At 49.4% G+C, this 27,199-nt stretch overlaps 1 protein-coding gene, 1 long non-coding RNA gene and 1 other non-coding gene across 3 annotated transcripts in view; all 3 read left to right on the top strand.

The window, feature by feature from the left end:
• Window positions 1–1,816: 1,816 nt before the first annotated feature.
• Window positions 1,817–27,199, top strand: part of FOXK1 (forkhead box K1) — an 88,645-nt gene continuing 63,262 nt past the window's right edge. The window contains exon 1 of the mRNA XM_055292211.2: window positions 1,817–2,382. Within this exon, the coding sequence (XP_055148186.1) occupies window positions 1,838–2,382 (545 nt within the window). The 5' untranslated portion in view covers window positions 1,817–1,837. The remainder of the gene's footprint in view (window positions 2,383–27,199) is intronic.
• LOC129490927 (small nucleolar RNA U13) lies at window positions 8,985–9,088 on the top strand. Its single transcript, XR_008660396.1, has one exon. It is a non-coding gene; the product is annotated as a small nucleolar RNA U13 (small nucleolar RNA).
• On the top strand, window positions 24,138–27,041 carry LOC129489526 (uncharacterized). Its single transcript, XR_008660028.2, has 2 exons — window positions 24,138–26,599; window positions 26,764–27,041. It is a non-coding gene; the product is annotated as an uncharacterized lncRNA (long non-coding RNA).

Consider the following 27,199-nt stretch of genomic DNA (forward strand, 5'->3'; position numbering starts at 1 on the left):
CTGGGTGTGGTGGCAGATGCCTGTAATTCCAGCTACTTGGGAGGCTGAGGCAGGAGAATCGCTCGGACCCAGGAGGCAGAGGTTGCAGTGAGCTGAGACTGCACCATTACACTCCAGCCTGGGCAACAGAGTAAGACTCTGCCTCAAAAAAAAAAAAAAAATTAAAAATTAGTTGGGCATGGTGGCTCATAGTCCCAGCTACTTGGGAGGGTGAGGTGGGAAAATCACCTGAGCCCTGGAGGTTGAGGCTGCAGTGACCTATGATTGTGCCACTGCACTCCAGCCTGGGTGACAGAGTAAGACCCTGTCTCAAAAGAAAAAGACAAGACAGAGAGAGAAGAAAGGAAGGGAGGGAGGAAAAGGAAGGAAGGAAGGAAGGAAGGCAGGTAGGGAGGAGGCCGGGCACGGTGGCTCCTGCCTGTAATCCCAGCACTTTGGGAGGCTGAGGCGGGCGGATCACCTGAGGTCTGGTGTTCAGGACTAGTCTGACCAACATGGAGAAACCCCATCTCTACTAAAAAAAAATACAAAATGAGCCGGACCTGGTGGTACATGACTGTAATCCCAGCTACCTGGGAGGCTGAGGCAGGAGAATTGCTTGAACCCAGAGGGCGGAGGTTGCGGTGAGCCGAGATCGCACCACTGCACTCCAGCCTGGGCAACAAGAGCGAAACTCTGTCTCAAAAAAAAAAAAGAAGGAAGGAAGGGAAGAAAGAAAGGAAGGAAAGGAAGGAAGGAAGGAAAGGAAGGAAGGAAGGAAGGAAGGAAGGAAGAAAGGAAGGAAGGAAGGGGAAGGGACGGAAGGGAAGGGAAGAAGGAAGGAAAGGAAGGAAGGAAAGGAAAGGAAGGAAGGGAAGGGATGGAAGGGAAGGAAGGAAAGGGAAGGGAAGGAAGGAAGGGGAGGGAGGGAAGGAAGGGAGGGAGGGAAGGAAGGGAGGGGAAGGGAAGGGAAGGAAGGAAGGAAAGGGAAGGAAAGAAGGAAGGAAGGAAGGATCAGGGATTCAGGGATGGATCTCAAGTGGTCTTCAGTTACAGTAGAGTATGATGACCTTTAATCTGAGGGCTTAAGAATTATCAGGCCTGGCACTGTGGCTCACACGGGTAATCCCAGTGCCTTGGAAGGTCGAGATAGATAGATCGCTTGAGACCAGGAGTTTGAGACCAGCCTGACCAACATAGCATAGACCCTGTCTCTATTAAAAGTAAAAAAATTAGCCGGGCGTGGTGGCACTTGGGAGGCAGAGGCAGGAGGGTCACTTGAGCACAGGAGGTGGAAGTTGCAGTGAGCTATGATTTTGCCACCGCACTCCAGCCTGGGCGACAGAGCGAGATTAAAATATAAACATATGTATTATATATAATACACATATATTTTATCTTCTATCTATCTTACACTTTAGGGTTGGGGGCCTGGAGTGGCTGGGGCAGGGAGACTGCTTAGGTCATCCGTCCCTTTCTCCAATGACCCAGGCTCAAAACTTTCCGGCTGGGCATTTCAGGGGTCCGCTGTTCCCCCCTATGGAGGAAAGGGCGCCTGCCGCCTGCAGCCTCGCGGGCAGGGGGCGAGGTGCGCCAGGCCCAGCTCTCCTGGGGGCCCGCCAGCCTTGCCTGCACAGGCCTCGCCCCCAGCCCCCAGCCGGCGCGCGCCGCGTGGGCTGCGCTGGGCGGGACCAGCGGGCGGGCGGGCTAGGCGAGGCGCACGGTGGGCTGGGAGGCTCCGCTCCGCGCCGGCGCGATCTGGCCCGGGTTTCCGCGCCCGCCCAGCGCCCCGGCCTCCCCGCCCCCCGCGCCGCCGCTGCAGCAGCCGCCGCCGGAGGCCGCTCGGAGCCGCGCGAACATGGCCGAAGTCGGCGAGGACAGCGGCGCCCGCGCCCTGCTCGCGCTGCGCTCGGCGCCCTGCAGCCCCGTGCTGTGCGCCGCAGCCGCCGCCGCCGCCGCCTTCCCCGCGGCCGCGCCCCCGCCGGCCCCGGCGCAGCCTCAACCCCCGCCCGGGCCGCCGCCGCCGCCGCCGCCGCCGCTGCCTCCGGGCGCGATCGTGGGTTCCTCCGGGGTATCCGGGGACTCCGGGGGCGCGGGCGCGGCGCCGGCCCTGGTGGCCGCGGCGGCCGCCTCGGTGCGGCAGAGCCCGGGGCCGGCGCTGGCGCGGCTGGAGGGCCGCGAGTTCGAGTTCCTCATGCGCCAGCCCAGCGTCACCATCGGCCGCAACTCGTCGCAGGGCTCGGTGGACTTGAGCATGGGCCTGTCCAGCTTCATCTCGCGGCGCCACCTGCAGCTCAGCTTCCAGGAGCCGCACTTCTACCTGCGCTGCCTCGGCAAGAACGGCGTCTTCGTGGACGGGGCCTTCCAGAGGCGCGGCGCGCCCGCCCTGCAGCTGCCCAAGCAGTGAGTGCCTCCCACGACCCCCGCCGCCCGCACCCGGGGCTCATCCCCGACCTCGACCTCTGAGGCCCGGGCCTGGGGATCCCCCTCCAGCCTCCTCGGCCTCGACCCCCACCCCCCGACCCACCCCCGGTAACCCCCGACCGGCCTGGACTCCGGGGTCAACCCCGACCCCCGCCTCCTGGGTCCCTGGGGTCACCCTGACCCCGATTCTGGAGGCTCCGGCCTGAGGATCTCCTCCACTTTCCCCGGCCTGAATACCCCGTCGCTCCCGACCCTCACCGGCCTGGACTCTGGGGTAAATCTCGACCCACACCTTGCGGCTCCTGGGGTCACCCCTGACCTCATCTCCCACCGGCCTGGGCTCCTGGAGCCACCCATACCCCAAGCCCATCTGGCTGGGCCTCTTAGACCCGTGACCCGGATCCGTGCTGCCCCCCAGCTCCCGTCGGCCCGGACTCCGGGGTCATTCTGAACTCCCACTGGCCTGGATCCCTGGGGTCATCTACGTCCCCACCCTGCCTAAACACGCAAGGTCAACCGCGACCCCCACTTCCTAGGCCCCCCGGGAGTCACCCCTGACCACTAACCCCACAAGCCTGGGCTCGCAGGGCCATTCCCACCCCAGCTCCACCCGGCTGGGTTACTGAGGTCACCCTGACCCCAGTCCCTGCTGCCTGGGCCTGGGGATCACCCTCAACCCTTCCAGGTCACCCTGGACCCCCACCAGCTTGGACTCCAGGGTCACCCCAGCCTGACTTGGTTCTCAGGACCATCCCCGACCCCCACCAGCCAGGGCCTCAAGTCACCTCAGTGCCTGATCCCTCCCGTCCTGGACCCCAGTGGCCACCCCTGACCCTGTCTGGTCTGGACCCTTGGGCCACCCCTGCCAGATCCAGTCTGGGTCCTGGGGGACCCCAACACACTCACCCAGGACAGTGGGAGGGTGTTGCTCCGGGAAGTGCGAGGTCCCTAGGAGTGTGGGCTGTGCTGAAGGAGCAGAGGCCTGGTGGGGAGGGGCGAGGACAGGAAGCCCGTGACTCAGTTTACCTCCCCAACGAGTGCTCCTTGGATGGAGTAGCGGGACCCCAAGGTCAAATTAGATTCCTCCAGGCCCGAGGTCGCCAGGGCAGAGAGACCCAGCTGGGCCTGGACGGCTGCCCAGGCCTGTCGGTGCCTTTTCGTAGCATCCCGTGGTCACCTCCCGCCCATTCCGGTTCCCTCCTTTCCAGCTCCACAGCCCTCCGCACCCTCTGCTCTGCCCTGGACCTCAAGGTCTGTTGATCAGGAGAAAGCCTATTTAATTACTCATTTCCTCTGGAGCCACTTTCTTTTTCTACTTAGTAATTGCCTCTAACTCATCACCAGTGTTTATATTTCTTCAATGTGGTTCTTGTTCAGGGTTGTCTGTCTAATTACTCCCTTTTATAAACGCCTTGCGTCGGGGGAATTTTTGCTGGGGTAATTCCCAGGGCCCAAAGTTTGTGTCTGTAAACTTCTCCCCTTTTTTAGTCTTGGCATGTTTGGTTACAAATATCGCATTGAATAATTTAAAATGCAACATCAACAATGACTCACTCCCTCTTGGGGCCTGAGAGGGGAAGTATACTTTTTTCTAACTGTGCCGAAAGGTGTGCATTTTGGTAAAATCAGAACTCAGGAGATAACAAAGTTGTTCTTTGCCTCAGTTATTAGTGTGTTCTCTCTTTCCATAACCAGTACACTCTCTCCGTTTGGGGCCATTAAATGCATTTCCTGGCCACTCTCCCCTCCAGTAAGCAAATGACGGGTAGGCTCCCCAGGCCCCTCTTAGAGGCCTGCTTTACAGATGCACCTTTATATAACTCAGGTTCACTAAGTACTTCCATTAAACAGTCTTGTTTTCAGGTTTCCTGCCCCTGCTGTAGAAACAGGTACACTCCCAAGTCAGACCCAGCTTTAGTGAATGTTGAAGGAGGCTCTCACGATATTTTTTTTTCTAACTCAAGGGGAAAAAATTTCGACCTCAGATCGTCTACAAATAGGCCAGTAGCAAGCCTGTTATTTATGAAAGGTTATCAGTGTATACAGTCCTTGCACATTTATGCTCCAGGGAGCTCGTGTTCTCAGTGGGTGCATTACCAGGCATCGTGGTGGAGCTCTCAGGCTACACAGATGCCCGCCTGCTGACTTGGTGCATTAGATGTGCGTGAAGTGCTCGGCCCACTGTGCCTGTCTGTTTTTATTTGACTTCACCTGCACATGTGAGCACTATCTATGTAGGCAGCAATGTAAAATTTACAAGAACAAAGCAAATGTGCAGAAGGAAAAACATTAAGTGGATGTCCATGTCCACCCTCCTAGAAAAGAGCTATTTGCTTTTTTTTTTTTTTTTTTGGTCATGGAGTCTCGCTCTGTTGCCCAGACTGGAGTGCAGTGGCTCACTGCAAACTCCACCTCCCGGGTTCAAGCGATTCTCCTGCCTCAGCCTCCTGAGTAGCTGGGACTACAGGCGCATAACACCACGCCCGGCTAATTCTTTGTATTTTTAGTAGAGATGGGGTTTCACCGTGTTAGCCAGGATGGTCTCGATCTCCTGACCTCGTGATCTGCCTGCCTCAGCTTCCCAAAGTGCTGGGATTACAGGCGTGAGCCACTGCGCCCGGCCTCACTTTTTTTTTTTTTTTTTTTAATTTTAGAAAACTTACAACTAAGTAGTCACATATGTAGAACACGCTGTCATAAACTTTTTTGGTTAGGTAAAGATTCTTAAGCCTGGCCGGGCATAAGCCTGGACTACAGGCTCACGCCTGTAATCCCAGCACTTTGGGAGGCCAAGGCAGGTGGATCACTTGAGTTCAGGAGTTCAAGACCACCCTGGCCAATGTGGCAAAACCCTGTCTCTACTAAAAATACAAAAATTAGCCAGGCGTGGTGGCTCACGCCTGTAGTCCCAGCTACTTGGGAGGCTGAGACAGAAGAATCGCTTGAACCCGGGAGGCGGAGGTTGCAGTGAGCTGAGATCACGCCACTGCACGCCAGCCTGGGCAACAGAGCAAGACTCCATCTCAATAAAAAACAAAACAAAACAAAACCAAAAAGCGATTCTTAAGCGTATTATGTTGAAAGTCATCAAGAAATTTTAAGGATTTCAGCGCAAGGAAGTTAGATGCATAAGTTTTTGTCACCCTGAATGGGAAATTCATCACCGAATGTCAGGAATTACTGTGTCTGTTTTCTCTCTGGCTTTGGTACCTGGTGTTGCCACTGCTACTGGAAATTGTGAATTTCTTTAGTGTAAACTACAAATTCTCTGGCTGTGTTGGAATGTGATTGCCTTGGACGTGCTTGGATTTGGTGGGGGGTCTATGTTGTATTGGTGCCCACACCATTTTCCAAAGCTGTGTCATCTGGGGCCGCCCTCTTCACCTTGGGACAGGTGCATGCCACACACACTTCCAGTAGAGCTCCCACTCAGGAAGGATGCCAGAATTCAACCCCTATTTGTTACTGGAAGTATATAATTCCAAATCTTCAATATTTTTAATTATTGGCAGGGGAAAAAAATGACTTGTGACCCAGCTTAGAGCTGATCTTGCTCCACTGGGTGTCTGACACTACGCGTGGTGGGTACGCATCTCGCCAGAGCTCCCAGGCACAGGAAGAGTGTGCGTGGATTCTGATTCAGGTTTGCTCGGCATTGACTTGAAGGAACTGCCCGGGTCTCCATCTTTGCGTTTCTTCTAGACCATAAGCTCCCTGTGGCTGGGGCCGAGAATTTATGATCTTTCACCAGAGACCTAGTGCAGGCACTGGCTGGTATTAAGTACGCAACAACTGAGTTCTGTTTGTTGAATGAACAAATTAATGACTAAATGAATTTGCAGCTTCCACAGGAGAAAAACAGTGTCATCGATTTAGCCTGGTGTCCTAAAAGGACCATGAACCTGTCAGGGGGGGAATTCAGACAGCCTTCTTCCGTTATGGGAAAGTGGGGGGTGAGGTGTGTGTGTGCACGTGTGTGTGTATGTGCTGTCATTCTTGATGCCACTTAATTTTTTTTCTTTTTCTTTTTTCTTTTTTTTTTTTTTTTTTTGAGACGGAGTCTTGCTCTGTCACCCAGGCTGGGGTGCAGTGGTGCAAACTTGGCTCACTGCAAGCTCCGCCTCCCGGGTCCACACCGTTCTCCTGCCTCAGCCTCCCGAGTAGCTGGGACTATAGGCACCTGCCACCACAGCCGGCTAATTTTTTATATTTTTAGTAGAGACGGGGCTTCGCCACGTCAGCCAGGATGGTCTCGATCTCCTGACCTCATGATCCACCCGCCTCGGCCTTCCAAAGTACTGGGATTACAGGCGTGAGCCACCGCGCCCGGCCTTTTTTTTCCTTTTTACATAGTTAATGTGTCCAACTGAATTCTTGGTTGGTTTGTTTGTTTTTGTTTTTTTTTTGTTTTTTTGCGACAGAGTCTTACTCTGTCGCCCGGGCTAGAGTGCAGAGGTGTGATCTCAGCTCACTGAAACCTTCGCCTCCCAGGTTCAAGTGATTCTCCTGCCTCAGCCACCTGAGTAGCCGGGATTACAGGCTCATGTCACCACGCCCGGCTAATTTTTGTATTTTTAGTAGAGACGGGGTTTCACCATGTTGGCCAGGTTGGTCTGGAACTCCTTATCTCAGGTGATCCACCCGCCTTGGCCTCTCAAAAGTGCTAGGATGACAGGCATGAGCTACTACACCCGGCCCCAACTGAATTCTTGATGCCACTTAATTTTGAATTTCAATTACCCAATTCAAAATTCAAAAAATTTGTTTTCCTCATGAACCTGAGACCCTGTGCGTATCCCATAGTTGCTCTTCCCTCTTTCTCTAAAGCCTTTTCTCCCAGTATTTTTATATAGTAAATGTGGATGGCTTGAATAATTGCAATAAGAACAAGACTTCTGTTTGTGGTAACTTTGAGTGGTAAGATTCATATGGGTGTCTTTTTTTTTTTTATACTTTTCTGTGTTTTCCATGTTTTCTGAAGTGAACGTGGTTACTTTTTTAAATTATTTTTTAATTTTGTAGAGATGGGGCCTCACCACGTTGCCCAGGTTAGTCTGGAACTCCTGGCCTCAAACGATCCCCCCACTTTGGCCTCCTAAAGTGTTGGGATTACAGGCATGAGCCACCATGCCCAGCTGCTTTTTTAAAAACACGCTTTTTATCATGGACAATTTCAAACATAGACATAGGGTAACAAGCTTCCACATGGCTGTGGCCGGCTTTAGCAGCTATATCATCTTGTGGCCAGGCTTGTTTTATCTTCACCCCCATTCATCTTTCCCCCTCGCCCCAGTTACTTAGAAGCGAATCACAGATGTCGTCTTACTTTGTCTATAAATATTTCAACCAAAATTTCTAGAAGATAAGAATTCTTTTTTTTAAAAAAAAACCACAGGTCATTATCACACTTAAAAAATGAATAATAATTTCTTACTGTCCTCAAATAATCAGTGCGTAGGTTTCTCTTACCGTCAGCATGGTTGTTTTGTTTTGTTTTTTTTGAGACGGAGTCTTGCTCTGTCACCCAGGCTGCAGTGCAGCGGCACTGTCTTGGCTCACTGCAACCTCCCAGGTTCAAGCAATTCTCCTGCCTCAGCCTCCCAAGTAGCTGGGATTACAGGCGCTCGCCACCACACCCGGCTAATTTTTGTGTTTTTAGTAGAGACAGGGTTTCACCATGTTGGCCAGGCTGGTCTCGAACTCCTGACCTCCGGTGATCCACCTGCCTCAGCCTCTCAAAGTGTTGAGATTACAGGCGAGAGCCCCCATGCCCGGCACCCATCCCCCCGCTTTTTTCTAAGGGAGTCATTTGTCCTGTGTAGTTCCCCACACCTGCCTTTACAGATTGGATTCTGCCAGCATCCATTCACTGTGTCCCGCCCCCTTGTCATTCCTGTAAACTGGTTACTAGACCCAGGGATTCCATCAGACTCAAGTGTTTTGTTTTGCTTTTTTGCCAGAACTGCCTTCTAGGTGGTGGTGCACTCAGAGGTGAAAATATCTGGGTGTCCCCCCCAATTTGTAACATTAGCAGCTTTTGGTGGTCATTGCCTGGATCCCTTAATTTGTTCTCACCTGTACTTTTTTTTTCTTTTTGAGATGGAGTTTCACTCTTGTCACCCAGGCTGGAGTGCAGTGGCACCATCTTGGCTCATTGCAACCCCCACCTCCCAGGTTCAAGCAATTCTCCTGCCTCAGCCTCCCATGTAGCTGGGATTATAGGCATCCACCACCACGCCTGGCTAATTTTTGTATTTTTGGTAGAGAGGGGGTTTCATCATGTTGCCCAGGCCAGTCTTGAACTGCTGACCTCAGGTGATCCGCCCACCTCAGCCTCCCAGAGTGCCAGGATTGCAGATGTGAGCCACTGCACCCGGCCACCTGTACTTTTTTGTAGTTCATTTTGGCTGTCAGTGTCGGATACGTGGCTGGGTTGCCATGCTCCACCTGCTGAGAGGCATATTGTGAGTGGCAGGTGTTACGGATCACAGCCTCTGCATATGTGCCAGCAGAAAAAGTAATTGTAACCACCAAAGCATTTTACTACATAAATGTTTTAGCCCCTATAAAAACATCCGGAGATCCTTTTGTTGTTCATGAGCATGACAATTGGGTGTTTTCACGCAGCGTGTGAGATGTGCCACCCTGGAACCTTGTTACGACGTCGCATGTTACCTGTCTGACCTGAAAAATAATTAATAAATAAAACATACGGAAGCCAGTTTCTCATGGCTATTTCCAACTGGTCACTTGAAGAATATGGAATTAGTTATACAATTAGTTATACATTGTATAACCATCATAAAATTAGTTACAGATTGACATGACATTATCTTGAAATTAATGGGAAAAGTGTCCCAGACCTGGGGAAGTCGAATGCCCCACTACGTGGTATCAAGGAGGGTCACGGCATTCCTCTTCTCCTGGGATTTTCCCACCCTTGTCATTGCCCTTACCCAGTCTCTTTAGGTGATCCAGCGCCTGGGTGGGTCACGCTTGGCTGGTACAGGAGTGGGCGTATGTGCTGAGCTGGGCTTTGCGCTTGGGACAAGAGAGGGTGTCAGATCAGTCTCTTTCCAGCGGGTAGACGTGAAAACTCAGGTGGTGCTGTCTCGCTTCTCCACGTGAGGGATCAGCCTGCGGTGCCAAAGGCGAAGGGAAGAGCTGTGATTAGGGAGGGTTGGTCTCTTAGTGAAGGAAGCCACAGAGGAGACAAAGACGGGCATCAGGCCCGACTCCTGAGAGCTGGTGGCCCCGGGACTGGAGAGGAGCAGATCCAGGTGGAGGATCTGCCAAAGGAAGGAACGTTCCCATCGGGTGATGGTTTGGAACCGGAGCTGGGGAGAAAAATCACTGCTGCAGAGGTTGGAGGGGGAGCCGCTTCGCGGCATGGGGTGAAGCTTTAGTTTCAGTCCGGTTGTATCTTGATAGCCAAGAAATGAAATGCGGCATCTCCAAATAAAGGCTTTATTCTTGGTGTTTTGCTAGTTGGCAGTTATTGTGTATCACATATATTTGTTCCAAGTTAGACTGTCAACTTGTTAAAAGTTACTTTAAAAAGCTTTGTGGGCAAGTAGCAAGTACATTGGGTCGATGTTAAAAATATGAGCCACTTTCTAGTATTTGGTGTATGCTGAATTTTTTGGGCTTGCTGCCCATTTAAGAAAACTTACATAGAATTTTAAAAGTCAATCTATGAGGAGGGTGTTGTCATGTAGTATTATTGAACTGAATTTAGAATATTCACATGAAAGCCTTTGTCATACTGACGGAGAAATAGGGTTTGTGGATGCTAAAAGTGTAGGATGTAGTGGTGTTCATATTTAGTACTTTTGAAAAAGACGCAGCTATGTTTAAAATTATGTGCTGAAATGAGACTAAAGCATTTGATTTGGAGATAGAGTAATTTACGATTTGCTGTTTTTGCATCTTGTGAATGTCAGAGGATAAACTTGCTAAATTAATGACAACCCAATTGCAGCAATGCCTCATTTCCATAATTACCCTACATTTAAAGCATTTCATATTAAAATGAGAGGATTATATAAAATGCTTTTAGTTTGATTTCCTGGAAATAGGCCCCTGCATCGTTGACTTGTTGGGCGATCTTGTACTTAATTTTCATCGCGACTATTACTTTTCACGAGTTTCTAGTTTCCTGGTAAAATGTTGCCGGGTAATTAAAAAGGATAAAAAACAGAATGTGCGTGTGAGTGTAGTTGGTGATTTTATAAAGCGAAACCAAGAAGGCGTGTGGCGTGCTGCCAGGAATTGGAGGAACCAGGGTTCAAGAACTCGCCTCACCTGACCCATTTCTACAGTGTTGACGATGTATGTTTTCCTTGGATGCTGTGAAGATGAGTTTGGGCATGTTTTGCTTTGCTTAAACATAACTGTTCCATCATTAAATCATGAACTGCTTGCAAGGCGTAGCTTTTCTCTCCTAAGAATACTTTTCAGGAAGTAGACAAACTGATCAATAGACATACAGAGAGCCTCCCTCTGTCTCCCAGGCTGGAGTGGCAGTGGTGCGATCTCGGCTCACTGCAGCCTCCGCCTCCTGGGTTCAAGCGATTCTCCTGCCCCAGCCTCCCGAGTAGCTGGGGTTACAGGTGCCTGCCACCACGCCCAGCTAATTTTTGTATTTTTAGTAGAGACGGGGTTTTACTATGTTGGCCAGGCTGGTCTTGAACTCTTGACTTCAAATGATCCACCCACCTCGGCCTCCCAAAGCGCTGGGATTACAGGCGTGAGCCACCACGCCTGGCCCGGGTGGGGATTTTATACAAGATTTGATTAAGAAGAATTTCGTCTGCCCTCAGTACTGCATTTAACCTTGCTGGGAAAGGTGTGAACTGTCTTCCATCTGTTTCCTCAGAGGACGCTGAGCTCTGATCATGTTGCCACTCTGCCCAGAAACCTCAGTGGCTCCCGTGTACCCATGGGGAGACGCCCTGCCCCTCAGCAGAGACCCTGGTATTATGAAGCTGCTCCCCTAACCTGTTCCCCTAAGTGTCGAAGGGCATGGTTCTCTTTGGGCAGAATAGCTGCTGGACATTCTCTGCTTATACTGGCAATTCCCAGATTTGTTTTAGTCTCAGGGCCCTTTTATACGCTTATACTCCTACACATTACTGGGGACCCCAAAGAGCTTTGGTTTATATGGGCTATATCTGTTGGCGCTGACCGTATTAGAAATTAAAATGTACATATTTATTTATCTACTCAAAAATAGCAATAATAACTCTTTGTCAAAAATATTTTTATGAAAAAAAACTGTACTCCCCCCCCCCCCCCCCCCCCCCCGCCAAGAAAAGAATAAGAGGTTTTTTGGTAGAACTCTGTAATGTCTGACTTAATAGAAGACAGCTGGAATCCATGGCTGCTTCCGCTTTTAGATGGCTGTGATGCATGTTTAGGCTGAAGTACATGGAGAAAAGCCAGCCTCCTGCAGATACGTAGTTGGAAAAGGGAGTATTTTGTGGCCTTTTCAGATATTATGGATGTTCCTTGATAACTCACTAAAACCTGACAAGGGGTAGTTTCTTTTTTTGTTGTTTCGCTCTGTTGCCCAGGCTGGACGGCAGTGGCACGATCTCAGCTCACTGCAACATCCGCCTCCTGGGTTCCAGCAGTTCTCCTGCCTCAGCCTCCCGAGTAGCTGGGATTACAGGCATGTGCCACCACGCCCAGCTAATTTTGTATTTTTAGTAGAGACGGGGTTTCATCATGTAAGCCAGCTGGTCTGGAACTCCTGACCTCAGGTGATCCGCCTGCCTCAGCCTCCCAAAGTGCTGGGATTACAGGCGTGAGCCACTGTGCCCGGCTGGGTAGTTTCTTTTTATTTATTTATGTTTTTGAGACAGCGTCTTGCTCTGTCGCCCAGGCTAGAGTGCAGTGGTGCAATCATAGCTCACTGCAGCCTTGACCTCCTGGGCTCAAGCAATCCTCCTCCCTCAGCCTCCCAAGTAGCTGGGACCACAGGTGAGCACCACCAGACCAGCTAATTTCTTTTATTTATTTATTTTTGGTTGAGATGGGGTCTTACCACGTTTCCCTGGCTGGTCTCAAACTCCTGGCCTTAAGTCATCCTCTGCTATAATATCCATAGATGTTTTATACTGTGTTACGTTAAAACCTATTGCTCTTTCATTTTGAATGAGTCTTTTGCCACCCCTTTGTGATTTTGTAACATCATACATTGGCCATTGGGAAGAATATTGATTGAGTTATGCAGATCTTCTAATATTAATTACACAAAACAAAGTCTCTTTTATCCTGAGGTTCAGCTGATAGTTAAACTTGATCCCTTCGAACCCAATAAACTCTGTTTTTAAAAACAGAAATCTTTTATAAGAACAGGCTTTTTGTAGCCAGTTAATTTTTAAAGCTGTTTTAAAAGTTGAGTGACACAGCGTATTTTAAATAGACTTTTTATAGAGCAGTTTTAGGTTCACAGCAAAAGCATATTTTTATAGAAATAAAGTTACATAATTTAGTCATTGGCCTTATTAGCATCTTGTGATATGACTTGGCTACATTTAGTATATTTTTTTTAATGTACAGTAATTTTTTGATGATTTAGCGTGGCACAATTCATCCTGTTAGTTACTGCCATTATTTTCCCTGGGGGCCTCTGTCGCCCAAGCCGCTCTCTGATGGTGCCCCTGGCCTTTCAGCCATGGATGTGGGTGTCCCCTCCCCTGGAGAACAGCAGAGTGACAGGGGAGGTGGGACAGGGTTGGTGTGTCCCAGGTGAGTCCTGGAGTAAAGTCAGTAACAGAATTTGTCTTGTTTTTTGTTTGTTTGTTTGGTTGGTTGGTTGGTTGATTTTGAGATGGTCTTGTTCTGTCGCCCAGGCTGGCCTTGAACTCCTACGCTCAAGTGATCCTCTAGCCTCTGCCTCCCAATGTGCTCAGGTGTGAGCCACCTCATCTGGCTGCAAATACTCTCTTTAAAAAAATAACAAAAGTTTTTTTTTTTTTTTTTTCTAGAGACAAGGTGTTGTTGTCCAGGCTGGACCACAGTGGCATGATCACAGCTCACTGTAGCCTCTAATTCCTGGGCTCAAGCGATCCTCCTGCCTCAGCCTTCTGAGTAGCTGATACTACAGGTGCCTACCACCATGCCTGGCTAATTTTCTTTTTATTATTTTTTATAGAGACCAGTGTCTCACTATGTTGCCCAGGCTGGTCTTTGAACTCCTGGGCTCACATGATCCTCCCACCTGGGCTCCCCAAAATGTTGGGATTATAGGCCTAAGTCACGCGCCCAGCCAGAGTGTGTTTGTATGGAGACATTGTTGTGTGCGATTTTTCATGAAACTTTTCTAGGTTTTTTTTGTTTTGTTTGTTTTTTACTTTGGAACATTTACATCAAAATAAGCAGACTTTCTGAAAAACTATGCCACTTTGGATAAACATAAAAATTCATTTTCTCCCTCCCCAGTCTGATAGGAACTCTTGGAGGAAATTTCTCTCTTTCCCTTCTCACTATAAATCACAGCAAATCAGCAGTACACAGAGAATAAAAGCAATCTTCTGCCTGTTCTGAAAAAGCTTTGCTTTTTGTGATTTGTATCACGAGGGTGAAAGGTCCTTACTGTTTTTCCAGACCTACAGTTGTGATAGAGGCTCCTCCCAGCCCCGCCCACAGACCCCAACAGTGCCCTGTTTCACAAATGCATTCTGGGGCTTGGTCTTTATTTTTGTTTTTGTTGGGGGCAGCATATGGAACCCAAAAATAATATCATAGCCTAGATTTGGAGCTTTGTGCCAGCCTTGTCTGTAGGATGACCCGTGTGGGTCTCACCTGGTGACTGGGAGTCCACAGGGGTCAGTTAGCAGCAGGGAGCTGCAGGGCACCTGTCAGCAGAGACCGTCTCATTCCCCAAACCCAGGAGCCAGAGGGACTGATGCCCAGATAAATGCACAAGCCGCCCCGGGTGGGATTAGCCGTCTATAGAAAACCTTCCCAGAAATACACCCTCCCATCCTGTGACTTGGATACCGTTTACTGATGAAATTAGGGAACTTCCTGCGCCTTACCAAGAAGCTGTGGCTGGAACTTAGTCAATGAAAAATGATTTGGAAACTTAGTAACTCTTTGGAGCTGGCTTTGAAAGAATGTTTATAATGATCGCTGATACTGCCAGACAACAGAACAGGCAGAACAGGCCGGCCTTAGCCATGAGGCTCCAGAAGAAGGAGAACGGCAAAGTTTGTGTCCGCTACCTCTGCCCTTGGGATGGAGCCATTCTGTCTGCTTGGCCGTACAGCCCTGGCATTGGGAACAGTGATTCATCGCCGCTTGATGAAAACATCTTTCCCTTAAGAACATCCACCTCCCTCGGGTTGGAGTCCATATTAACCAGGGAACACTTGCAGCCCTAATTTGGTTCCTAACCTGCAAGAAGATTCTGCTAGAATATCCAGCTTCCTTTGCAATTCTCTTTTTCTCCGTAAATTGTGGCGTGGACAGATTTTACAGGCCTGCCTACCTTTGGATTGGCCAATCAGGGATGCCATGGCGAGTCTAGAACTTTCTGTGGTGGTAGAAATGTTTTATATCTGTGCTGTCCAACATGGCTGCCACTAGGCATGTGTGGCTGTTGAGTGTTTGAAATGTGGCTCAAGGCAGGACGCAGTGGCTCATGCCTGTAATCCCAGCACTTTGGGAGGCCAAGGTGAGAGGATCACAGGTCAGGAGTTCGAGACCACCCTGGCCAACATGGCGAAATCCCATCTCTACTAAAAATACAAAAATTAGCTTGGCATGGTGGCGCGCACCTGTAGTCCCAGCTACTCAAGAGGCTGAGGCAGGAGAATCACTTGAACCTGGGAGGTGGAGGTTGCAGTGAGCCGAGATCGCGTCACTGCATTCCAGCTTGGGCAACAGAGCAAGACTCTGTCTCAAAAATAATAATGATAATAAAAATAAAATGAAATGTGGCTCATGTCACTACAGAACTGAATTTTTCATTTGGCTTTCATTTTTTTTTTTTTTTTCAAGACAGGGTCTCACTGTGTTGCCCATGCTAGAGTGCAGTGGTGCAATCATGGCTCACTGCAGCCTCTAGCTCCCAGGGCTCAGATGATCCTCTCAGGTCAGCCTCCTGGGCAGCTGGGACTACAGGTGTGTGCCACTACACCCTGCTAGTTTTTGTATTTTTTATAGAGATGGGGTTTTACCATGTTGTCCAGGCTGGTCTTGAACTCCTGGGTTCAAGCTATCCACCCACTACAGCCTTCCAAAGTGCTAAGATTATATGCATGAGCCACTGTGTCTGGCCCTGGCGTTAGTTTTTAAGTTAAATTGAAGTGGCCATACACGCTGCTACTCAGCAGTGCCCTTGAATAGTTACAGGTCTGCGAGTTCCCTGGTGACTGGTCGTGGCCACTGCCTCAGTTTATCCCATTGACCTCAGTGGTACAAGTATGATTTTGTGCAGGTGGCTTTGGAGGTGGAAATGATCGGAAGGTCTGGTCAAGGCTATGGGACTTTGCAGACCCACTGAAGTTGTCTGTGGTCACAAGGTGTCCTAAGGCAGGGAGCCTGCCCACCAGATCCCTGTTAAAGGCTCTTTATGAAATGTCTTGTGGCATGGTATGGTGGCTCCCACCTGTAATCCCAGCACTTTGGGAGGCTGAGGCGGGTGGATCACCTGAGTCAGGAGTTCAAGACCAACCTGACTAACATAGCGAAACCCTGCCTCTACTAAAAATACAAAAATTAGCCAGGCGTGGTGGCTCACACCTGTAATCCTAGCACTTTGGGAGGCCAAGGTGGGAAGATCACCTTAGGTCAGGAGTTCGAGACCAGCCTGACCAACATGGAGAAACCCCGTCTCTACTAAAAATACAAAATTAGCTGGGCGTGGTGGCACATGCCTGTAATCCCAGCTACTCCGGAGGCTGAGGCAGGACAATTGCTTGAATCCAGGAGGCAGAGATTGCAGTGAGCCAAGATGGCGCCATTGCACTCCAGCCTGGCCAACGAGCAAAACTCCGTCTCAAACAAACAAACAAAAAAACAACCCATAAAAATTAGCTGGTTGTGGTGGCGTGCACCTGCAATCCCAGCTACTTAGGAGCCTGAGGCAGGAGAATCTCTTGAACCCGGGAGGTGGAGGCTGTAGTGAGCTAAGGATGCACCACTGCACTCCAGCCTGGGCGACAGAGCAAGACTCTGTCTCAAAAAAAAAAGTCTTGTGCTGACTCTGACCCCTGACATACGTTAGGAGGGGAGGCTTCCATTTGTCCCTGTCTTAACCCTACTTCTTGAAGCCAAAGGAAAGAAGCAAATCATCTGAGAGGAGATTCTGATGGATAATAAAGAAGAGGGACAAGCTTGCTGATGTAGGGGGAAATAAATCGTAGAGGCTCTGTCTAGCTTGGATTTACTGTGTGTACTGGCTGTGGGTGGATTACATGTGAGCTCATAAATAGTAATAGTTTGCTCATGTCCTTGCAGATTTGTAAATTCCTTGATAAGCAGGTTTGTGTGCGTGACATGTGTCTGTCGTCTACCCGTCACACGGTTGTACCAGGTAGCCTTTGCTTAATAAGCCCTCGGAGTACTCGTGCTTTGAGCTGATGGGACTTGCGCGGTGGTCATTAAGCGTTCGTGTGAATACCAGGTATCTCTGTCTCCCAGAAGCTGCGAGTCCCTTGAGGGCAGGGGCTGCTTCTTTCGGGAGGCATTTCATTCTCAGTGCTTCGCCCAGTGCCAGTGAAGACACACTTCCAGGTGTCATCTGCTATAACCTGCTAGCCCTTCTAATAGGTAAACTCCAAAACCTTGCCCATGGAAAGTCCACAGTAGATGTTTCTGAATGGTGGGCAGAAAACGCCTCCTTCAGGCTAGGCATGGCGGCTCACGCCTGTAATCCCAGCACTTTGGGAGGCTGAGGTGGGTGGATCACTTGAGGCCAGGAGTTCAAGACCAGCCTGGCCAACATGGTGAAAACCCCATCTCTACTAAAAATACAAAAATTAGCCAGGCATGGTGGTGTGCTCCTGTAGTCCCAGCTACACGGGAGGCTGAGGCAGGAGAATCCCTTGAACCCAGGAGGTGGAAGTTGCAGTGAGCCAAGATCATCCCGCCACCACACTCCAGCCTGGGCGACAGAGCGAGACTCTGTCTCAATAAACAAAAAAAAGAAAATGCCTCCCTTAAGGTGTGATTGAGGGACCCAGGCTGACACTGTCTGGAGTCCGGCGGCCTGGGCACGGCTGCGCCTGCTGCAGTGCTGTCTGCATCTGGAGGAAGAGAGGGAGGCTCAGGGGAGGCCAGGCCCAGAAGCAGCAGATCTCACTTCCACTCAAGCCAGTGACCAGCGCTCAGTCTCCGGCCACCCCAAGGGAAGGCAGCATGCTCAGGAAAATGATGACAGTGGCCCGCTGAATAGCTAGCCGGTATTCATGGCCAACTTTTCAGATCAAGGTAGCCAGCTGCAGCCTGTGGGCCAGGCCCTGCCAGCTGCCTGTGTTTGTAAATAAAGTTTTATTGGAACACACCACGCACATTTGTTAAGTGCTGTCTGTGGCTGCTGAGCTGAGCCAGTGACCGTGTGGACCCCAGAGCCTGTGTTATTTCCTTCTGGCCATGCCCGGTGGCCCGTCTGCACACCCCTGCCCTAGGCCACAGACTTCTACTCTTCCGCATCAGTGCGTTTCACCCGGGTTCATCAGCACCTTTTATTACCAATTTCTCTCCACATCGAACCGCCTGTGTTTCTTGTCATGTTGAATCCTGGGTTTTGGGAATATGAACAGGATCTGTTTTTCTTATTATTTTCTAAAGGTTAGTGTTTACATACAGGAAAGGTAGGCTGTGTGTGTGTGTGTGTGTGTGTGTGTTATTGGTATGAGTTTTATAATAACTAATTTTTTTTTCTTTTTTTGTTTTGAGATGGAGTCTCGCTCTGTCATCCAGACTGGAGTGCAGTGGCGTGATCTCAGCTCATTGTAACCTCCACTTCCTGGGTTCAAGCGCTTCTCTTGCCTCAGCCTCCCGAGTAGCTGGGATTACAAGGGTGCGCTATCATGCCTGGCTAATTTTTGTATTTTTAGTAGAGATGGGGTTTCACCATGTTGGCCAGGCTGGCCTTGAACTCCTGACCTCAAGTGATCCTCCTGCCTTGGCCTCCCAAAGTGCTGGGACTACAGGCGAGAGCCACTGTGCCCAGCCCTAATTTGTTATTAAAATTTTACGTTTTGAAAAAATTGCATGCCTCCAAAAATGTTGCAAGATGAGTCCAAATAACTCCTGCATGTCCTCTGCCCAGATTTGTTCATTTTTAGTGCTCTGCCATGTTCGGCATTTTCTCTGTATATGTATGTTATCTGAGAGTGAGATTTTATATCTGTATGTGTGTATATATATATATATCGTGCCCTTTTTCTTAATACCACAAGATGCATTTCCTAAGAAGAAGGATTTTTTTGTTTCTTCTCGCTTCATCATATGCAAGAATAAAGATACGTTATTCATGCCCACCCCAGGACACCCAAAAATGAGGTGGAGGATATTTTACATAATCACAGTCTGTTATTAAATTTAGGAACATTAGCGATGATCCCATATGATTAGCTCATGTGCAGTCCACGTACCTCTTTGTTGTTGTTGTTGTTGTTGTTGTTTGAGACAGGGACTCCCTGTGTCACCCAGGCTGGAGTACAGTGGCACGATCATAGCTCACTGCAGCCTCGACCTCCCAGGCTCAACTGATCCTCCCACCTCAGCCTCCTGAGTGGCTGGGACTACAGGCACGTGCCACCACGCCCTGCTAATTTTTTGTGTGTTTCTAGAAATGGGGTTTCACCATGTTGCCCAGGCTGGTCTCAAACTCCTGAGCTCAGGTGATCCTCCCACCTTAGTCTTCCAAGTAACTGGAACTATAGGCCCGCGTTACCACGCTCAGCTAACTTTTTATTTTTTATGTAGATGGGGTCTTGCTGTGTTGCCCAGGCTGGTCTCAAACACCTAGGCTCAAACGATCCACACACCTCGGCCTCCCAAAGTGCTGGTGTTACAGGCGTGCACCACCGTGCCCGGCCCACATACCATTTTTGCCGTTTGTCCCAGCATCGCCCAGTGCAGTGCTTTGTCTCCAGCTTGGGCACCAGCTCAGGATGGAGTTTGGCGTGCTGTTGTCCTGCGTTTTTAGTCATCTTAATCTGGGACAGTTCATCAGCCCTTCTTTGTCATTATTGACCTTGACATTTTTAAAAACAGGCCAGTTATGTTATGGGCTGGCTCTCCACGTACATTTGTCTGATTTGACAAAATCCCGACTTCACTCAGGTCAAGCATCTTTGGCCATGGGACTTGTGGGGTCCTTATCCACAGGGTTAGTTTTTTTTTTTTTTTTTTGAGACAGTCTCACTCTGTCACCCAGGCTGGAGTGCAGTGACACGATCTCGGCTCACTACAGCATCTGCCTCCTGGGTCAAGCGGTTGTCCTGTATCAGCCTCCCGATTAACTGGGATTACAGGTGCCCGCCACCATGCTGGGCTAATTTTTGTATTTTTAGTAGAGACAGGGTTTCACCATGTTGGCCAGGCTGGTCTCGAACTCCTGGCCTCAAGTGATCCACCCACCTCAGCCTTCCACAGTGCTGGGATTACAGGCATGTGCCACCGCACCTGGCCTCACAGGGTTAGTTTTCATCACTTGGTTTAGGTGTTGTCTGGCTGGCTTTTCCACCAAAGAGTTACTGGTTTTTTTCTTTTGTAATTAAGTAATTTTGAGATTCAGTACAAGTGTAAAATATTAATTTTCTATTTAGTCACATTTACATTTCTGGTAACAGTTTTTTAATTCATATGCTTGCATTTCCTGGGTCATAATCCTCACGTGCAAATAATACTTCTTCTCTTTGTTCCAGTATCTTAGATCTCATTTCTTTGTGTCGTCTGGTTGAATGGGCTAGGACCTCCAAATAACATTGACCGAGTACCATGATAATGGGTTCCTTCTTGTTTCTAGCTTGGAAAGAAACGCCTGTGAAGCATTTCAGAGTAAATATTGCTCTGCCTGCCTGAGAGCCATTTCCAATCGGGGGCCTTCCCAGTGCCCGGCTGAGCTTAGGTCCCACTGGCATGCACTGCAGCACCCCACGGCACCCTGTGTGACCTGTCGTTGTCTGTGGTTATATTTATCTGAGACACCCTGAGTTTTGTGGGGGCAGGACCACGTTTTTCTTGTTTATTGCATAACCTCAGTACATACCAGTATACTTGGCACATAGTTGGCACTTTGTAAATAATTGTTGGCAAAATGAATAAACAAATAGGAGAGGTCTGAATGCAAAAATAACCTGGTCTAAGAAGGTGATTAGAAGTTCCATTAGCTTAGCTTCTAAAGGTCTGGCTTTTGCTGAGTGCCCTTGGGCAAGTGGATTGACCCCAAGCTCCTGTTTTCCCATCTGTAAAGTGGGCACACTTCCTTTTTCATAGGTAATTGTGAGAATTACTAGAGATACATTAGAAGTATTTACTGGGCCGGGTGTGGTGGCTCAGTGGGATTACACCTGTAATCCCCTCCCAGCACTTTGGGAGGCTGAGGTGAGAAGATCACTTGAAGCCAGGTGTTGAAGACCAGCCTGGGCAACATGGTGAAACCCCGTCTCTACAAAAAATACACAAATTAGCCAGGCGTGGTATCATGCACCTGTGGTATGAGCTACTCGGGAGGCTGAGGGAGAAGGATCCCTTGATCCCCGGAAGGTCAAGGCTGCAGTGAACTATAATCGCACTACTACACTGCAGCCTGGGCAACAGAGCAAGACCCTGTCTCAAAAAACAAACAAACAAACAAACAAACAGGTACTTACCTCAGTGCCTGGCACATAGACAGTGCTGATAGATAAACATCCCACATACATGCGTCTGTGCTGCCATCATCGCTGTTGTTACTGTCAAGGATGTATTATTCATCCTGTGATGTCAGAAGCGGGGTTTGTTGCAGGGCAGTGGGAAACGGCTGCAGTGCTTTGAGCTGCTCACAGTGGAGCTGCTGAGCTCCCTGCCCCAGCCTGTTCCAGCAGGGGCGGCTGCTCACCAGCAAGGCTGTCATTTCTAGGCAGCATCTTGCACTGGCTGGAGAATGGGCTTCGTATCTCCAAGCTCCCTGCGGCTCTGAAGGCTGCACGATCAGAGCTAAACAGTAGGGGTTTGTTTTCTTATGTTTTTCCGAGCTGCTTATCTAGAGAATGGGAGCTCAAAGGACGGGGGACTGGAAGAGACAAACTCAGGTTTTACCTTGAATTCGTTTGAGTTACATTTGTCGGGTACAGAGACTGGCCAAAACTTAGGGAGGACACTGAGATAAGAAGGTTTGATCTCAAAACAGTTCCCGTTTTAGCCACCGTGCCCAGCCAATTCATATGTATTTTAAGGTATTTTTTAAACGTGGAAAAGTATAAAGGATATGTAGCAAGTACTATTGACCGGGCGCGGTGGCTCACACCGGTAATCCCAACACTTTGGGAGACTGAGGTGGGAGGATCCCTTGAGCTCAGGACCAGCCTGGGCAACGTAGCAAGATGCTGTCCCTGCAAAAAATAAAAAGTAAAAAATTATCTGGGCATAGTGGTGCTTGCCTGTATTTGCAGCTACTCGGGAGGCCGAGGTGGGAAGATCGCCTGAGACTGGGAGGTTGAGGCTGCAGTGAGCTGTGACTGCACCACTGCACTCCAGCCTGGGCAACAGAGCAAGACCCTGTCTCAGAAAAAACCCCAAAAAGCAACAACAAAAAAGCCAAGTCATATTGTACCCACCAAGAATCAGTGCTTTTTCACATTTTGTCATATTTTTTCAAGCCCTTTTTAAAGAGACACATGACAGATAAAATTGAGGTCCCCTGTCCTCCGCCTTCCCCTCCCGTTTCTGTCCCTTCTCCAGAGGCAGCTCCTGGAGGAATTTAACCCTAGACCTCCTGCGTATGTCACATATACACATGGATATCTAAAAGGCATTTGTTGTTTGTGTTTTATTTTATTTTATTTTTTTGAGATAGAGTCTCACTCTGTCACCCAGGCTGGAGTGCAATGGTGCAATCTTGGCTCACTGCAACCTCTACCTCCCTGGTTCAAGTGATTCTCCTGCCTCAGCCTCCCAAGTAGCTGGGATTACAGGTGCGTGCCACCATGCCTGGCTAATTTTTTTTGTATTTTTAGTAGAGACAGGGTTTCACCATGTTGGCCAGGCTGGTCTCAAACTCCTAACCTCAGGTGATTCCACCGGCCTTGGCCTCCCAAAGTGCTGGGATTACAGGCGTGAGCCACCGCACCCAGCCAGCATTCATTGTTTAGTTCATGCGAGTTTTCAGGTTTCGTTAGTGGTGTTGTGACATCTTCTTCATGATCCTATTTGTGTTTTCCACTTCTCTGGAAAGACCACTTCATAGGTTGGTGCCATCAGACATGCGTAACCCTAGTGGGTATAACCCCCCCATCCTGGACGGGGCCTTGACAGGGCCTCTGGCCTCCCCCGCTGTCTTCCTCTTCTCAGCTCTGACCAGAGGGGATGGAAGCTTGTGTCCCTCTGGGTGACAGAGCCAGCCTGCCCGCCCTACCCAGCTCGGGTTCTGGGTTCCTTTGTCCCCGTCCCCAGGGTTGCATGTCCTGCTTATCCTCCTGAGCTCCTGGGCTGTGTCTCCACCTGAAAGGCCGTCCTCAACTCCCCCTGCCAGGTCCAGTTGGGGACCGAGACCCCTGGTTGCTTGCAGTGCTGGGTGAGAGCGCCTCTGTGTCGGGGGCTGGGCTGGGCTGGGCTGGGCTGGGAAGACTGGCTTTCTCGGGATTCCAGGACAGGTGGCTGGGAGGGTGTTTCTGAGGAAGCGCTGTTTTAGCCGAGGTCTAAGTTACAGGCAGGAGCTGGCAATGAGGAGTCAGGGAGACAGACCTCCAGCCATTGGGCCTCTCAGCTCTGGGGTGAGGGGAGGGAGGGGGAGGACCCCAAGGAGCAGAGCATTTAGGACATTGAATGGGTAGGGCGTGGTGACAGCCTGGCTCTCAGGGCACGGGAGGACAACTCGCTGAAGTTAGTGGCCCCAAGCCATGCAGAGAACCCACGTCTGCAGGGCTGGTGGCGTCCAGCACAGGGCAGCGTCCTAGTGTCCTCGCCCCGCAAGGCTCCCCCAGGGTGGCCCGACCCTTCTGCACAGGAGGGAAAGAGCCACAGAAAGTTGAAGGTGCCCAGGAGACTTGGGTACGTTTTGCTCATCTTAGGGTTGGGGACAGAACATCATTAAGAATTGTTTTTATATCTGGCAAAACTAAAAGCTTGAATAATAAAACCAAATGATCCCGGGGAGAGCTGCAGCGGGGGACTGGTGCGCCATGCAATTCACATAGCACTGCTCGGGCGACCAGGAGGCCCTTCAGTGCTCAGGAGGCACTTTTAGCCTCATCCTTCAGAGCATTGTGACTAGATAAAAGTAGGTGAAAAGGGAATCACAGCCTGCCGAGAGCTTTAGAGAGACTCCCCTAACCATGATTTAATCTGGGGAAGGGAGAAAAGTAACACGTGGCAGTCACATTACATTACGACCATGAAGGCTAAATACTCCTAGTCACTATAAATACAGAAAACCAAACATGGCAGGAAAAAATGTGTGTATACGTACCCCTATGTGTGGAAAACTGGCTACCACATACTTAACAAAAAACTTGGGAATGAATTACTCATGGTGAGGCTTCCGATCAGTGTCTAACCCTGGTAGCGTCTGCCCCTGGTAGCGTCTGCCAGTAGCTGCACTGAAAGGGTCTACCAAGGGTACACTATGGACATTTTTCATTTAAAGGTGAAAGATTTTTAAAAATGCATTGCTAAGAAACATCCCTGGCTGGGCGTGGTGGCGCACACCTGTAATTCCAGCACTTTGGGAGGCCGAGGCAGGTGGATCACTTGAGGTCAGGAGTTTGAGACCAGCCTGGCCAATGTAGTAAAACCTCGTTTCTACTAAAAACACAAAAATTAGCCAGGCGTAGTGGCTCATGCCTGTAATCCCAGCTCCTCGGGTGGCTGAGGCAGGAGAATCACTTGAACTCAGAAGGTGGCGATTGTAGTGAGCTGAGATCACACCACTGCACTCCAGCCTGGGCAACAGAGTAAGACTCTGTCTCAAAAAAAGAAAAGAAAAGAAAAGAAAGGAAACATTCCTTTTATCAAATAAGAAATAAATATTTTTCAAAAATTAAAAAAAATGCTCAGAGGATTACCGGGTACTTTGTGAATAAATGTTTTCCCTACAGACTTGGATAAGCTAAGCTGGGATCCACGCAGCAGGAGGGATTGCCCTGTGTGCTAGGCAAGGCTGGCATCAGTGACAGCAGCGTCAGGCTGTGCTCGGATCACGGGCCCATCTGTAGTTATACTTTTTAAATTTTTTTTCTTTTTTTGTTTTTGTAGAGATAGAATCTCACTGTGTTGCCCAGGCTGGTCTCAAACTCCTTGCCTTGATTTGGCCTCCCAAACCAATCTATGTTTTATTCTTTTTTTTTTTTTTTTTTTTTTTGAGACAAAGTCTGGCTCTGTCACCCAGGCTGGAGTGCAGTGGCACGAACTCAGCTCACTGCAACCTCCACCTCCCTGGTTCAAGTGATTCTCCTGCCTCAGCCTCCCGAGTAGCTGGGACTACAGGCACATGCCACCACGCCGGGCTAATTTTTGTATTTTTAGTAGAGATGGGGTTTCACCATGTTGGCCAGGCTGGTCTCGAACTCCTAACCTCAGGCAATCTGCCCACATCAGCCTCCCAAAGTACTGGGATTACAGGCATGAGCCACTGCACCTGGCCTAAAAGTTTATTTTCCATCAGTCTGCATTCTCCAATTTTTTAAAGTCAGAATTTTATTGTTTTGTTGCTGTTATTAGAGACAAGATCTCACTCTGTCACCCGGGCTGGGGGGCAGTGGCATAGTCACAGCTCACTGCAGCCTCAAACTCCCGGGCTCAAGCCATCTTCCCACCTCAGCCTCTCCAGTAGCTGGGACTACAGGCGCACGCCATCACCCTGGCCAATTTTTTTTTTGTAAAGACAGGGTCTTGGTATGTTGCCCAGGCTGGTCTTGAACTCCTGGCTCAAGCGATCCTTCCACCTTGGCCTCCCGCAGTGCTGGGAATACAGGCATGAGCGATCATGCCTGGCCTTAAGTGAGAATTCTTATGTGTCCTTTTCTTTTCTTTTCTTTTCTTTTCTTTTCTTTTCTTTTTTTTTTCTTTTTTCTGTCCCTCTCTCTCTCTCTCTCTCTCTCTCTCGTCGCCAGGCTGGAGTACACTGGCACAATGTCTGTTCACGGCAACCTCTGCTTCCCAGATTGAAGCGATTCTCCTGCCTTAGCCTCCCAAGCAGGACTATACAGGCTTGTGCCACCACGTCTGGCTAATTTTTGTATTTTTAGTAGAGATGGGGTTTCACCACATTGGCCAGGATGGTCCGATCTCCTGACCTCATGACCCCCCCGCCTCAGCCTCTCAAAGTGGGATTATATGTGTGAGCCACCGCCCCGGCCCTCACGTGTCATTTCTTTTTATAGGAAGGAACCAATTTTAAAAGAAAGCCAATTTAAGAGTTCAGCTTTTAGGTTTTATATCTATATAAACTATATCATTTCAGACTTTCAAAATTATATATATATGCAATCCATGCTTATAGAAAATTGAAAAATACAAAAATATAGAAATGTGAGAAGGAGAAAAGCCACATAGAACTCTCCACAAAGGTGACAGTGAATGTCATTTCAGTGCGTTTTCCTCCTGTTTTCTTTTAAAAAAAATCTATAGCAGGGACTTGGCTGAAACCTTGTATTTGCATATTCACAACTGCTGGTGATCAGAATCACAACTGGTTACGGGCTTAAATACTTAAAAAAGAAATACCCCTTTTCTGTGAATGATCTGTTTAAGTGGGTAAAGTGCTCTGCCACCCTAAGTTAGGAGTTTATATCTGTGACACTCCTTCCCTCCAGCGAAACAGCAAAGGGAGGTGGTCAGGGAAGTTCCAGGAATGCAGGCCTCTGGCCCCAGAGTGGGGGAGGGGCCGTGGATGCTGACAGTTGGGGGCCCAGCGGGGACAGTCCCAAGCAGCATGGCTGGGTGTCTGTGGTTCCCTCCTATCAAGAAGGAACCTCTCCACCCTTCTTCAAAGTGGGCAGAATCCTGACACCCACCCCACCAGCTGGATGAGGTAATGCCGACAGTCACCAAAAAGCAAAATGTGATTTACAGTTCTGTCTGAATTGTTTTTGGAGTGCAGAAATGTAAAGGAGATCTTCATCATCCTCATGAAAGACACATCACAGGGTGAAATGTTCAAAAGCTATGTGAATGAGGCACGATTTCCTTTGTCAGTATCAGCCAAGTCATCGCTGACCCCGGAGTTGGGCTGACCTTCCTTGGCCACCCAGATGCCGACGCCTGACGCCCCTGTAGCCTGGAACTGCTGGGTGTGCCTGTGCCTTCTCCCTCTCACCCTGCCGGGAGTTCTGAGTTCCTTCTCCAAGGAGGGCTGTGCCCTAGACTTCCGGGCCACTTCCCTCTACCCTTCTCCAGGAAATAACTTAGCTACTTCATGCCCTAATTGAATTCCATTGCATTTTTTCTTCTTAAAATAAAAGACTAAAAACTAACGGTTGCTTCCTGCCTTTGTCCATGACGGCCACCTTCCAATCTTAGAGAAGCAGCGATGTCTCCGCTCCGGGTTTCCCATGATGTCACGTTGCCTGCTTTGTTACCCCTGGTGCCGTGGACACAGACATTGCCCAAACGCTAATGGAGAGGGAAGAGG

Source organism: Symphalangus syndactylus, chromosome 9 (assembly GCF_028878055.3).
Source record: "Symphalangus syndactylus isolate Jambi chromosome 9, NHGRI_mSymSyn1-v2.1_pri, whole genome shotgun sequence".
Lineage (NCBI taxonomy): Eukaryota > Metazoa > Chordata > Mammalia > Primates > Hylobatidae > Symphalangus > Symphalangus syndactylus.